The sequence below is a fragment of the Eptesicus fuscus genome, chromosome 5 (assembly GCF_027574615.1).
Source record: "Eptesicus fuscus isolate TK198812 chromosome 5, DD_ASM_mEF_20220401, whole genome shotgun sequence".
NCBI classification, from domain to species: domain Eukaryota; kingdom Metazoa; phylum Chordata; class Mammalia; order Chiroptera; family Vespertilionidae; genus Eptesicus; species Eptesicus fuscus.
Genome location: NC_072477.1, coordinates 101226274 through 101241209, shown reverse-complemented (window position 1 = coordinate 101241209; position 14936 = coordinate 101226274). Strand labels below are relative to the sequence as shown.

At 40.0% G+C, this 14936-nt stretch overlaps 1 protein-coding gene across 4 annotated transcripts in view; it reads left to right on the top strand.

Moving 5' to 3' along the window:
* Positions 1-13300, top strand: part of NRP1 (neuropilin 1) — a 170667-nt gene extending 157367 nt beyond the window's left edge. For 2 of the 4 annotated variants that reach the window (XM_008156279.3, XM_008156277.2), the window contains exons 13-17: positions 1954-2091; positions 6153-6424; positions 6901-6997; positions 8479-8529; positions 10423-13300. In XM_008156279.3, the coding sequence (XP_008154501.2) occupies positions 1954-2091; positions 6153-6424; positions 6901-6997; positions 8479-8529; positions 10423-10712 (848 nt within the window). In that variant the 3' untranslated portion in view covers positions 10713-13300. Of the gene's footprint in view, positions 1-1953; positions 2092-6149; positions 6425-6900; positions 6998-8478; positions 8530-10422 lie in introns of all 4 variants that reach the window. The other 2 variants (XM_008156278.3, XM_028132306.2) reach the window with 1 other exon arrangement.
* The last annotated feature ends 1636 nt before the right edge of the window (positions 13301-14936 follow it).

The following is a 14936-nucleotide window of genomic DNA, read 5'->3' as shown; positions in this document are numbered from 1 at the left end:
TTTACTTCATCTGCATGATTTGACCTTGCTGCACAAGTGTGGTACATTTTGGGAAGGGTTTCTCATGCTCTTAGAAGTCCTATTTCATGGTTTTGATAGATTAGACATGAAATACAGCTCTCCAATAACACTGTGGCTGTGAAGTGTAGCCCTTTTGCACTAACTGAAAGTGTTCATGTTATGCACATCACTTACTAGTTTACTGTTTCACACTGGCTCTATCTATGCAAGCTTTGGGAGGTCACATTGTCATTGAAAACGTGATTCCATCCTTCTCAGTTTTAACAATTCATATAGTGAATGTTTTCCAAAAATGTACATTAGCATTTGGAAAAAGTTCCTTGGAAACTAAAAGTGCAACGAAAATCATCCTTATCTATTCAAGAAATCTTTCCATTAAAATTCCTCTTCCCATTGTTAAAATTACGGAGGAGCCATGGAGCCAAGCTCAAAGAAGAAAAATGTTTTGTATTAAATACTTCGGTAAAATTAAAGAAAAGAGCAAAACAAGAAAGATATGTTCTCAGTCTGTTATGTGTTGTCCCCTAAAACAGCGGATAATACCACACTTCCCTTAGTGCACACAGGGATGGTTTTGAGACATTTTTAAGTTCAGTGGGCAAGTCGCCCTCGCGTGTTTCTCTCTGTTTCAATGCTGCCATCTTGTGGACTGCCTAATCTCAGTGAGGAGCCCTGCCCCCACCCTCAGGGAAAACAGGCGGCTTTGTGTTTCTTTCATTTTAACAGGGAGGCCTGGAACTGACAGAAGCACGAGCATCTTATCTTTAGGATTCGTTTTACCAAAATAATTCTAAGCATCAATGATTTTATTATTTTCCATACTTAAAACTCAAGTTACTTTCAAAAGGAGGATGGAGTAAAAAAAAAAAAAAAGATTTAAGAAAACACTATAGCACCTTGTAGAACACACAAGAGAAATAATTCCTGAGAATCCACCCATACTCTAATTTCAGATCCCAAAGGAAGCATTTGGAAGATTCAAAATATTAGAAACTTTCCTGGCTAATGTGGTTCAGTTGGTTAGAGTGTCATCCCATACACCAAAAAGGTTGCGGGTTCAATTCCCAGTCAGGTCACTTGCCCAAGTTGTAGGTTCAATCCCTAGTAGGGGCAGCTTGGGGCAGGTAGAGGAAGCAACTGATAGATGTTTTTCTCTCCCTCTCTTTCTAAAATTAATAAAAAATAAAAAGCATATTCTCAGGTGAGGATTAAAGAAAATAAAAAAAAACTGGTAGTTATTTAAATGTGCGTTGGTTTTACATGACCTTTTATTGAGGTTTTTAAGTGGATGAACAATTTATATGCAAATTTTAAAATTCACTGAAAAAGCAGAAACTGCACTTAAAATTAATTGACCTGATATAAAGCACAGAAGAAAAAAAAATCTTAATATGTGCTTCAGAGATCGGACACTAAAGACCAGAAGCATTAGCTGCTGTGGTGAGAATACAAATAGCCTCCAGGATGAGGCATTCACCTGCCACATTTCTAGACTTGAGGTTCCTGGACCAATATCTAAGATTCTTTTAATTAGTGGGTATCCATTTATATAATCCATCCTCAAGAACAAAGAAACTTTTATATTAAATATTGCAGAAATAGGGAGAATGCTACCTACAGATATAACATACATGCTTTGGAAAGTAACCTTCCCAGAAATTTCATGTAAAGCCAACTTGACAGACAGCCCATCATTTTTTTAAAGCTGGATTTAAAAAGTTACTAAACGTTATTTTGCAAATGTTTTGACATCTCTGTGCATCTTTTGAGTTTCCTGGTAATTTTAGATTTTGTGGCTTTCCCAGAGTTTTCAAACAGATGTTAAGTTGTATAAATTGTGCTTTCCATGAACAAATTAAGGGCCTTTCTGATCTAAATGATTATATCTGTCTTTCTATGCTTGTCTCTATTTTTCCTTTCCACCCGCTGAAGAGTTTCCAACATATGGTTTTAACTGTGAATTTGGCTGGGGCTCTCATAAGACATTCTGTCACTGGGAACACGACAATCACGTGCAACTCAAATGGAGTGTGCTGACCAGCAAAACGGGACCGATCCAGGATCACACAGGTACTGGAGAGTTCACTGTGGCCTCATTTCTTTGAATTAAGGGTTACTGTGGAGAGTTTTGGGGTCTGTTAATCTAGGGGCACAGAAAATACTGCAGAGCGTTCACTTATGCTTTTGTTTCCTGGAACTAACAAGATCTCTTTCCCTAATAGAGAAACAATTAGTAGCAGAAAATGCTGATTAAATTTGGCAACTGATTGACCTCCTGAAAAACAACAAACTGAGCAAAATCGTGTAAATTAGTACCTTTTTAATACTTTTTTGGGGGCTTTTTGATGGAAAATTTCAACATATTTAAAAGTATAAAGAAATAGTAACACAAACTCTAAATGTACACAATCCAACTTCAAAAATTATCAAATCATAGGAATCTTACTTTATCTCTATTACCCCTGACTCTGGACTATTTTGAAACAAGTCCAGACATATATTTGCCCTCTCGTGTATTTACACAGCTGAATAAACAATAAGTGAGCTTTATGCTTGCTCTCTCTGGATCCTTGAAATGGAAGTGGATCTAAGTGGGGTGGGGTTCTTATTCTTTTGGAGAAGATTTTAAATCTGAGGAGGTAGAAACCACATCAAATCCCTGGTCACAAGCCACCCCACCTCCTGTCTTACTTTCCTTCTAACATTAATTGGTTGGAGGAGGAAGGGAACTGACAGCAGCCTCAGTGAGCTTTTCTGTCTACCACCACCTGTTTCCTTCGTGTTAATTTTATCACCCACCTGGAGGTATGGTATAAAGAGCCAGCAGTGCCCTACAAAACACACACTCACCAGGAACACCCAACCCACAAGCATATACCTTACTCCAATGCTTATAGGCCTGCTTACTCAAGTAGTGGCTTCCCAAAGATTCTCCAGAAGGGCATTTGCTATTGCTGAGGAATCTCATTAAGCAAAGTTTCCCCCAAGCTGGTGCTTTGGGCGCGTAGGTCAGTGGGCTGATGGATGGGCAGAGGGTACTTCATGCCTTTCCCATTTTGTTGTTCACTCCCCGCCACCCCTCCCCACCCCCAATGAATGTAATGATTAAGTAGGTTGAATAGGCCTCCTTCCACCACAGCTGGCTCTTTGCCTAATGAGAATGACAAGGAAATTGGATAAAATTGGACTCCTTCAATTCTGAAATACTTTCAATTGAATCTTAAGACAAGCCGTTTTAGAAAACTTAAAATACTTTGACTGTACATATAAATGGCATCAAATTAACCAAATGCAATTAGCTGGAATGAGGGCAGTAATGGTGGGAAAATTGATGCAAAGTAGAGCAAAATGGCTCAGTAGGATCTGACATTCGAAGGTTAAAAACAATGTTAGCCAGAGACAAAAGCTAAAAGGCTTGCAGAAGTAAAGCACTAATTGAGAAAATGATGGCAGAGTTCCTGACCTAGAACTGTGATAAAACCCCTGAATGGAAAAATATCAGAACAGGAGGGCTTGTCTTAGATTAACAGCGGAGAAGTGTGGTTTCTTCAGAAGAATCTGTGCTTGTTGGTCTCTCAGACACCCAGATTTACTCGGCTGTGGTGCCATGCCTGTCCTGTGTAGCCTCCGCAGCACTAGAAACAATCATTTGCAGGGAGTGATGGGTGAGCCTAACATCTGAAAGGCAGGAGCTTGTCCATGTGAGAAAATGTAGATGAAGGAGCCCTGCACAGCACACATGCACACAGACTGCCATGACACAGGATGGGGGTCTTTGCAAATCAGACATGGAGATTGTTTCTAAATCAACACTATCTAGGTACAGTCTCCTCCTACTGCTCGCTTTTGAATTTAGTTAAAGGAATCCCACTTGTTTTTCTGCATCTGACCTCTAAGAATGAAGCTATACACCTCCTCAGAGAGGATTCCTGAAGCCCAGCATCTTTACCTGGTTCACTGAACACATGGAATTTGAACAGACCTGTTGTTACATGGCAAATGCGGTGTTGAGCATTTGGAATACACATCTAAGGGAGGGTGGCCCTGCCCTTGAAGAGCTCATAGTCTGGCTAGGGGTGGACACAATCACAGTGCAGAGGAATGAGGGTGCCCTATGCCAAAGGAGATCATGACGGTGAAAGATAAGACAGGAGGCGTCAGAGAAAACAGGCCTGCCCCACAGACGGTGTAAGCTTGGCTTGAATAAGGAATGACATGTACAGAGATATGGAGGGGTGGGGTCTGTTTCAGTGGATTGCCAGTGGTGTGCTTCGGACAGATTCCCACGTGAAGCGGTTAGATATGGGGCTGGGCTAAAGGCAATGAGGAGCCAGGGAGGCATTTTAAATCGAAAAGTGACATGAGCAAAATTTTCAAAGTCTACAATGGCAGCCAGACCAAGACCAAGGCAGATTGCTCAGCCTTCCTCCTTCTACCCCTGACAGATTTTCTCCTTCTGTTTTCTGCCTATTCTAGGAATTGCCCAGATCAATTCCATGGAATCAATAAATGTCTTTCCTCTCTGCAGATTTCCAACTTCAGGGTTTTTTCCCTAAGACCGAGGGGGAAACGGGGTTGGTGAGGCAAGATGGATGTGCTGTCTACCTGTTTGCTGTCCATCTTGGTGGACTGATCCACTATTCCTCTCAGTGAAATGGCACTGTCTTCAAGACGGCCACTGCCACTTGGTAATTTAGTCAAATAAGAGAAACCCCAGGAGGGACTTAGTCAGCTGGTCACAGGGGACCCTCACAATCACTGAGAGCATAAACATAATCCTGGAGCTGTGGTTTTTATCTGCTCCCTCCTTTTATTATTCCACCCATGGGTTTCATTAACATGCTCCTTCCAGTGCTATCTCAGATAAGCCCCCAAGTGAAGGAGGAAAGCTACCCTTACTCACTTCCCCGGACACTGTTGACACAGGCAAGCAGATATAAGAATCTGTGTGCACAGTGAAAATTACCTCACAAGTGCACAAGCCTCTGGGACAGCAAACAAAACACCCTGCCGCCCACTGAGGCCCGAGCATCAGATTCACACATACATCAGGTGAGGCATAAAGAGGCGATTTCTATTTGCAGAGCAAACAGTGAAACATGACGTGTGTGTTTAGACCAGATGGTGGCAAAAGGAAATGTTCCCACTGAGGGTAATTAAAAGCAAAGCCTAGAGTAAGTCCTCACAGCTCCGCAAGTGTCTATGTTGCCAAAATGTCACATTCTAATAAAGCCTCGATAATGCAACCTTTCCTTTCCTTGAACCAAAAGTTCGCATTATACAGGAGCCTGGATCACAGTTGAGACCCAAGCTCTTGGGTTTATTTCAGGAATTTATAAGCCATTAAAATAAACTAGGGGAAAATAATCTGAATTTGGGGAAAAAGTCACTAGATTATTTGGGAAAAAAAATGCAGTTTTCTTATTATCAAGCAGTTATAGTGACCAAAGTATCATCAACCAGAAGTCCTGCTGCTTGAGTCCTATATAATAAAAGCCTAATATGCAAATTGTCCCCTCAACCTGGAGTTCAACTGGGAGTTCAACCAGGGAGCGGGGCTGGCCGGCTAACTGCCCATGGCCCCTCCCCCTGGCTGGCCCAGCCCCTACTGGCAGCAGCAGCAGGCAGTTGGGGAAAGGGAGGCCCCAGCTTGCATCTCACAGCCGGCAGCCGCTAGGAGCCCTACCCATGTACGAATTTTGTTCACTGGGCCTCTAGTGATAAATAAGAATACATCTAAATTATTCCATTTAATGTTTGTGTTCACACAGGTGCTGCTGAAGCAATCTTAAAGTTGCACGAAACTAGATCTGCCCTGTGCTTTCAGTCTGCTTGCAATGGTGCAGAAGCGCCCTGAGTCACAGTCTGTGTCCCTATGCCAATGCATCCCTAATGAGCAGCATCTAAATGTTGCTTTGCAGCCTTCCCCCAATCGTATGCCCATTTTTAGCAGCTCAGAGCTGAACCTTGGGTCCCCAACAACTGCACTCCATCCCCTTTCCACTGCAAAGCAGGTTTGGGTTCTTGGTGCTCAGCTCAGGAGAGAAGGGTGTGAGTGGTGGAAGTTGCAAAAGAGACAAAAGAATCATAAATTTGGGCACTCTCCCTAACACAATTTTCTGTCATAGCAGGAGATGGCAACTTCATCTACTCCCAAGCTGATGAAAATCAGAAAGGCAAAGTGGCTCGTCTGGTGAGCCCTGTGGTTTATTCCCAGAACTCCGCCCATTGTATGACCTTCTGGTATCACATGTCTGGTTCCCATGTGGGCACACTAAGGGTCAAGCTGCGCTACCAGAAACCGGAAGAATATGACCAGCTGGTCTGGATGGCCGTTGGACACCAAGGAGACCACTGGAAGGAAGGACGTGTCCTGCTCCACAAGTCTCTGAAACTTTACCAGGTAAACTCCTTCCCCTGGTGGGGAGGGCAGCTGCTTAGGGACATGGGGTTAATATTTTGAAGGTTATCAAATGAGATGTGGGAATCATTCTCAAAATTATTTCAGGGGTTCCCTGAACTTGAGATATTGCTGCAATGATGATAATCTCAGCAGCATATTTCAGTCTCCTACATTACAGGAATAGAATCAATTATCTGATAAAGGAACAAAAATGTTACTTTATAATGGGGCTGTAACAATGAACATTCCTTTTATTTCCTGCCTTTTTCAGTTTTAAGTTTTGTATTATAAAAAGAGTGTGAGGAGTTTAATGCCATCACCAGACAGTTAATATGGATTGATGAGCAAAGCATGTGCTTATGGGAAATCTCATGAATTTTATTTATGTGCTATAGCTTAAGCTGAACAAGCATTTGTAAACACTGCTGTTTAAGGCTGAATATTTAAATACTGTGGAAATTTTCTCATTTTGTTAGGTGATTTTTGAGGGTGAAATTGGCAAAGGAAACCTTGGTGGGATTGCAGTGGATGACATTAGTATTAACAACCACATTTCACAAGAGGATTGTGCAAGTAAGTACAACTTCTATAGAAACCAAGGGTAGGATCTTGGCATGAGATGGTCTTTGTCTTATTCATCTAGACCTGGAATTTCACTGTGGGCTATGAGAATATCATGTGAAATGAATAATCTAGTGCAACAGGGCAAAAATCAGGGTAGTTTTCCTTTAGCTACCCTATTACCTACCCTTCGTTTTTAGAATGTCTGGTTGGTAACTATAAAACTATATATGTAATGATGTGGATTCCAAAGATAATAATAAAGAAAAAAATTCTCAATTTACAGGCCATATATGTGCCATGCCAAAACACTTTGGTGAAAAGTAGACACCTGGATAATTCTAAATATTTGGATGCATAAACAAAACAGCAGGCCTTTGAAAATGATGATCACAGTGAATTTAAAATTACATTGTTAATGAATCAGAGAAGCCATAATTCTTTGTTTTATTACAAATAAGTAGATATTTCTGACTCTTAAAATATTTGAAATGATTCAAAAGAATATATTATATTTAGAAACTTTGCCTAGTATTTCAGAGTTTATGTTTTTTATGGTCTGGTAAATATATATATTATGTTTTTATGGTCTGGTAAATATATATATATATATATATATATATATATATATATATATATATATATATATATTAGCGTTCCCGTTGCAGGAAGAATCCTGCAATAGGGTTTCCTGCTGCACTCTACCCCGCCCCGCCTTCTCCGACAGCCCGCCTGCTCTCCTTCCTTCTCCCCCTGCCCTGCCTCCGCTCCTCCCTTCTCCTCCTCCCGGCTTGCTTGCTTCTCCGCAGCTTTGCTCCCTTCTGCAGCTCTTGGCTTCTTTATACACTGTCTTGATATGCAAATTAACTGCCATCCTGGCTGGGGTAATTTGCATACTCGTCCTGATTGGCTGGTGGGCATGGCTTGGCTGGTGGGCGTGGCTTGGGCATAGCGAAGGTGCGGTCAATTTGCATATTTGTCTATTATTAGGTAGGATATATGATAAAAATCTGACAGAAAACTAATTCATATGCCCTGGTTCTTAATATAGAATTATAAATAGCATCACTAATGGTAATGTAACAGCACAGTAATTAGTATTAAGCTCCATTTGCTACACTTAAACTTTTGTTATATATTATTACATATGATGTTAATTGTAACAAAATGGAATGACCCTATTTGGTGAACTTAAGACAAAAGAGGCCTTTTGGGATTTTGGTCACTTCAGCAATTGACAAAGTTTTCATTATATGATATATTGAATATACACAATGCCTAAAGTGGCAATGATTTGCTAGGGTCGGTTGAAAACATTGGGGGAAATAAAAAAAGCAGTGAATAAAAATCCAAAAGAAACCCAGTTTGAACCATGAATGTGTGTGTATGTGCATGTGTGTGAGTGTGTATGTTTGTGTAAGGTTTATGCACTTTGTGTGATTGTATTTTGTTGGCAATTCAAATATCTCTTTTAATTTTGTTTGACTTGTCAGGACAAGCAGATCTGGATAAAAAGAACCCAGAAAATAAAATTGATGAAACAGGTAAATGTGTCTTTTTGACCAATTTTTAAAATAGTTTTCTATGACTGTCATTATATTTATAGGGAAACTTTCTGTCACAATCCAATCTAAGCTGCCCTGAAATCTGTGACAGTCTGGCTTGTGTAAGTGGTTGAGCTGTGGGGAAGAATGCCAGCCATGGCCTTTTCTCTATGAGCTGGAAGAGGACTTAGAGAACCAGTCTCATTTGATAACAATGGAAATAGAAAACTAGTGAGGACTGTGATATACCCAAGACCTACAGTGATCTTCATACTGTAATTGGAAACCAACCCAAATACTTGAGTCTGGTTGATATCCTGATATGGTCTTTAAAGGGCTGGAGCCCAGTGTCTGCAACAATTTGTTGAGTTTGGTGCATATGCTCCAATCCTTATCTACTGGAACCCTAATTTTGTGATGATGATGATGACAAGGATTTATTGAGGAGCTAGAATGTCCCAAGCACTTTACTTATTGCATAGATGATCTCTTTCCTCCTCACAGCTACCCTCTTCCTCTGAGGTACATTTTTCCGATGAGGAGACTGAAATTCAGGGCAGTGACTTGCCTTAAGTAGCACTGCTATTTAGGTGGTTGCCTCTGACTTGAGACAGATTAACTTGAAAATGTGTTTTCTTTGGACACTGGTTGGTGATCCAATTTAAGACATTTGATCAGAGTTAGGCCTTGCCTGATGTTATTTTATTTCTATAAGTTTCTACACCTCAGCCAGCAGTTGTGAGTCATTGGACACTTGTCCCAGCCCTGCCCATTAGCATCAGCATCTGTTGCTATTAGCAATGTGGTCCTACCACAGCCAGACTTAACTTGTCTGAGATACATGGCTCATTTAGCTTAGCTACATCGCCTGCTCTGAGATGTAAACATTACTAAAGGTTGTTTCAAACCAATGTTTTACCATGGGTTGTTTTCCCCTATTTAGGGACTTGCATCTCACATGACTGGGATCTTTGTTGATCCAAACACCACTAAGTAAACACCCTGCATGTTGCACATTAACATTTTAGTCTCATTTCTAGTACCAGGTAATTAGGCTCAAAGTTCCCATGTTCATAATCTCTCATGTTTTGCTCTAGAGAAAACATTTCTCCAGGGACTGAACTTCAGGGCAGTATGACTGTCTCTAGGGAAACCCCCAGGGCTGCAAAGATGCTGATTACGGTTTCTATTCAGCACAGCACAGACACAGTCTCTAGATAGGAGCCATGGCCTGTTTTTAATGTCAACAGCAAGCATTCCCTTTTTCTGCAAGATCTCTTTTTCTTAAGAGCGATCACTGTAGACTTGGGAGAAACTTCCCTGAATTGAAGATCTTCATGTGGGAGAACAAACACTTGTGTAAACCATTCCAGGCACTGGACACAGTACCCCATGAAAGGGCAGCTTGGGAGGTTTCCTCATTTCTGGGTGGGGATCAGGCGAATACACAGGGAAAGGTTAAATCCTCCGCCAGACAAATGTGTGACTAAGCATTTTGCAAAGCTTAATGACTGTATCTGGCCAAGGACTAAAATCACAGATTACAATCTAGCACAGATGGTGGGTTGCATGAAAACTGAATTACATTAGAAGGTAAACCCCACTGTTTACTCAGAATTGGTTGTTTCCATGTGCTAGGCTAGCTGACTGAGTCCCAGCTCCCTCGCCTTCCACACCTCCATTCCCAACAATGAGTCAAACACAAACCTGGCTGTTTCCCAGCATTGAGGGAGCCAAACCCCACTTCAGAGAACTCCCACAGGCTCTGGGGCGAGCACAGGCAAAATAAACATGTGATTTTTCTCCTTTTACTGTCCTTTTCTCTATTTTTCTGCCTACTTCCATCTGATATGTTGGCAGTGCTCATAGATCCAATTTTGTTTTTCTCCCTAGGGAGCACCCCAGGATATGAGGACTTGGGAGAAGGTGACGAGAACATCTCCAGGAAGCGGGGCAATGTGCTGAAGACCTTGGACCCCATCCTCATCACCATCATAGCCATGAGCGCCCTGGGTGTCCTCCTGGGTGCTGTCTGTGGGGTCGTGCTGTACTGTGCTTGTTGGCATAATGGGATGTCAGAAAGAAACTTATCTGCCCTGGAGAACTATAACTTCGAACTTGTGGATGGTATGAAGTTGAAAAAAGACAAACTGAACACACAGAATACTTATTCAGAGGCATGAAGGCAGGCAGATGAAAAGACAGAGAATTGAGGTGAAGGACATAACTTGAGTGTGTTGATCTTTCACTGTACAGGCTGGGAAATGCGTCGATGACGCTGAGCCAGGCTTTTCTCAGGAGTTTCAATGAGTATGGCCGACAGACATGAACAAGTTAGCTGTATTAACAATTGGAATCATGTATAGTCAGCTTTTTTCTGTTGGTTTAATTTGAATCATCAAATGCTGGTGTTGAGACCAAGTATGATTGACTTAATCATTCATTTTTATTCCCCCTCCCCCTCTCTCCTCTTCTTTTCATGGATACTTTTCTGAAACTGTGCAAAATCCAAGATGCTGGTGCCACGTGTATTCCCTGGGGCCCTTTTGACGGACATGCTACCTGTAGCCCATGCCCACAGTATATTAGAGTATCTGCATTTCAGTGGACTCCTGAAGTTGTACCTGTGTGTAATTGCCCACATTGTGCATAGGCAAAGAAGGATTAGGGTTTTACTTTAAAGTACTGTGGCTTCAGTACCAGTATAGTGTGTCAGCTCTGTTTATGAAGCAATACCGTCAAATTTCCTAGATGTTTCCAGTGTTGTACTAAACCTCGTGCTTGTGAACTCCATACAGAAAACTGCCATCACCAGACACTGCTGGCAATTTGGCGTGCTGCCGACAACCACAAGGGAAATCCACGGCACTGGCTAATCCATGTCTCTCAAGTGCCTTTTTGTTTGTACTGGTTCGCATTGTGTTCCGTTAATGACCTGCTCTGTTCTTTGATGGTGAAAGCCCAACTTGAATCAAACCCTGGTGACCCACTGACTAAAAAGAAAGTATATTTTAGTGTAAGATGTCAGCCCTTCCCCCCAACCCCCGTAAAGCAAGGGCTGGGAAGATTTGGCAACGTGGCTTAATTCTTCTGTTTTTTTCTGTAGTTCAATTTCGTGTCTCTTGATCCTTTTGTATAAAGCTGCAATATTCTCTCCTATTGTTCTTTCATATGGAATGTATTTTCAAATGTAAACTCTTTCTCTCCTATCTCTCTTGTCTTTTCTCTCTTAAAATTTAAGCATTTGCCATTGTCCAGAAAAGAAACTTGCAGCTTTAACCTGCTGGTAATGGCAAAGAATTTTACTGGACTTTATGCTTAAAAATAAGTAAGTAAGTAAGTAAATAAATACATAAATAAATAAATAAGGGAAATTCCTAATTCTGCCCTCCAAAGTCTAACTTTGGTTTTCTTGTTAACTGGTTAAAGTGACAGTATCTTTTTTCCTTGAGCCATTTATATGTCTATTCCAGTCAAAATAATATTTGATAGAAATGTTTGCATTTAGTAGAAATAATGATAAATTGAGAGAAGAAATTATATTAATTGGCTTTCAAGTGAGACCCAAAGGAAGGACTGGATACAATTCTTCAAATATCCAAAACCTTGAGGTTTTTTACATCCAAATATGCAAAAATGATCCATGAAAACCTTCCTGTTTGGGTATTGGATAAGACAAGGAAAGTGAAAAAAGAACAGTTAATTTAAGAAAGTGGCTAGAAATCCTGATGCCTGGTGGTGAAGTATTTTCAGAGAAGAGAGGGGAATAAAAATGAATAAAGTCAAAACAAATGTTTTTAAAAATCCCTTCAGCAGTAACTCAGAGAAAACAAAGACTTGAATGAATGCTTCTAGAAACTTTCAATTGCTCACAAAGAAAAAGCCTGCCTTGGGACTGGTAGGCATACTTCTAACAGCTCAAAGAAGTAATATCTTATCAAGCAGCATATGAATTAATCCAAAGAAGCTTTGGTTGTTTTCACTCTATTTGTGGTCATGGCTCATTGTACATAGAACTTGGAGATCTTCCTCCCTTTCTGCATTGCTACAGGGCTCACTCAGAAATATTTCTGGGAATCACATTTGTATCATGGAGGAGACAGTCCATTCATCTTGGCTTAATTGGATTGAGAATGCATTTTGTTTCCAGGAAAGTATTGATCACTATGAAAGAAGAATAGATTTTTGTCCCCAGAGGCATTCATTCAGTTGTTTTAATCATACCAGGACAAAAGCACTAAGACTTAAATTTTTTTTAAGGCAATGAATTTAAAGTTGTCCTCAGCCAAGGAAAGATGATACTGAGACTTTAAATTTTAAAGTATCTTGCACTGATAAATATATTTAAAAATTATATGTTTATAGAGTTATTAATTTGTAAAGTCAGTGTTATGAAATGTCCGGTTTATATTGTTTTAGATTGTTTCGTAATTTTTAAAGGTGTAAAATAACATATTTTTTCTTTATTGAAATCTATAAAACCTCCTGTAGAAAAATGTTTTCATTTTATTGGTATATTACTGCTTCGTGTTTTGTACCATCATAAAATTTTGTGCAAGTTTTTTTTACAGAAATTTTTATTTTCTATGACAGTATGACACTTGTAAATTGTTGTTTCAAAATGAACAGCAAAGCCTTAACTTTAACTGACATTTGTATTCTCAGACACTGAGTAGTATAAAAACTGCATAGAACTGAACTGTAACTTAAATTCCAAACTATGACTACTACATTCCAAAGAAACAGTTGAATTAAACGTTTTCATAAAATATCCCAAACCTGATGGCTTTTATTATATTAGCTTTGCTATTGTTAAGGAAATTGGTATTATTCCAGCATCAAATAACTTTCAAGGTGTGCGGGGTTTTTTTAAGTTCTCTTTTAAAAATAATATCCTAATAAGGAAAGAAGATTAAGAAGATATTTCCTGAAGGTCGTATACCAATCTAAACTGGACACTTATCAAGATAATGAATAGTGAATTTATAAGTGGAAAATTTTCAACCCCAAATCTTGTGTCAAATGTCTATGTTCCATTTGGCAAAGTACTTTTAGGGTTTTTTTTACAATGAAATTCACAATGAAATACCTATTGGCAAGTGTTGTTCTTGTAGAAAACAGCTAATAAATATGATGGTCTTTATGCATGCACCATGCTAAATTTAGGTGGTATAGGGCAAAGTTGAGCCTGGCATTACTACTGGCTATTTGGTAATTCTTCAGAAAAATTCTATTCCATTTAGGAACAAAATAATAGTAATACTAATAATAGCAGCCAAAAAATAGAATTATTGCTGAGTAGGACCCTGTAGAAAGCTTGTTACAATATTAGCATACCCTAATCCTCATTATTCTGGGACAAGTAATTCTTTCTTTATCTTCCTCTGGTTGTAGGAAAACTTACTTCTGAGAGCATAGGAACTCGATGAGAGATGGGCTGCTCTGCACAGCTCTTGGTAGTGAACCCACATTTCTGCTTTTTTCTGGATGTTTATACCTTTTACCCCTAACAAGAATAGGGCATTTTCCCTATTGAATGGAATTTTAGGTCTCTCTGCTTAGAGAAGAGTCAGAGATGGAATTTAAATTGTATTTACACTTATAGATGTTTCTCCAGAAAACATGATGAGTTGCAAGGAGTCTATCAAAATTAATCCAGATATACTTTTTGAAAAATGCTTAGGGCCATCTATACTAATGAGAGGGTAATATGCTAATTAGACCAGACATCCTTCCGGACAAAGCCAAGGTGGCAGGGGCCAAGGCAGAGGTGGTTAGTGGCGATCAGGCCAGCAGGGGAGGACAGTTAGGGGGCAATCAGACCAGCAGGCAGAGGCAGTTGGGGGTGATCAGGCTGGTAGGGGAGAAGTTAGGGACATCAGGCTAGCAGGCAGAGTGGTTAGGGACAATCAGGCAGGCAGACAGGCGAGTGGTTAGGAGCCAGTGGTCCTGGATTGCAAGAGGGATGTCCCAGATTGGGGAGGGTGCAGGCCAGGCTGAGGGACCCCCCCACCCTGTGCATGAATTTCATGCTCCGGACCTCTAGTGGATTAATATTATATCTGTTTCATTGTTTGAGAAGACCTAAAATATAGAGCTTGTTAAACCTTTCTTATGCCTAATTAGTGGCTAAGGTAGGCTTTTCTTAGTGGGTTTAATGAGCTAAATCAATGTACAGTACTTCCCAAAATCAGGAATTAAATGTCATGAGGATTGAAGCATTTAACTTAAAACATGAAAATTATTTATTGTTCCATCTCCTGTTTCCCTGCTAGCTTATTAATTGCCACTTGTGCTGAATTGAGCTATATCTTTTTGCAAATCAAATGGATTTTGTAACACTCCATAATGTTTCTACTTCCAAATTGTAATTATAGCTATTGTATTGAATTAAAAAGCAGCTTTGC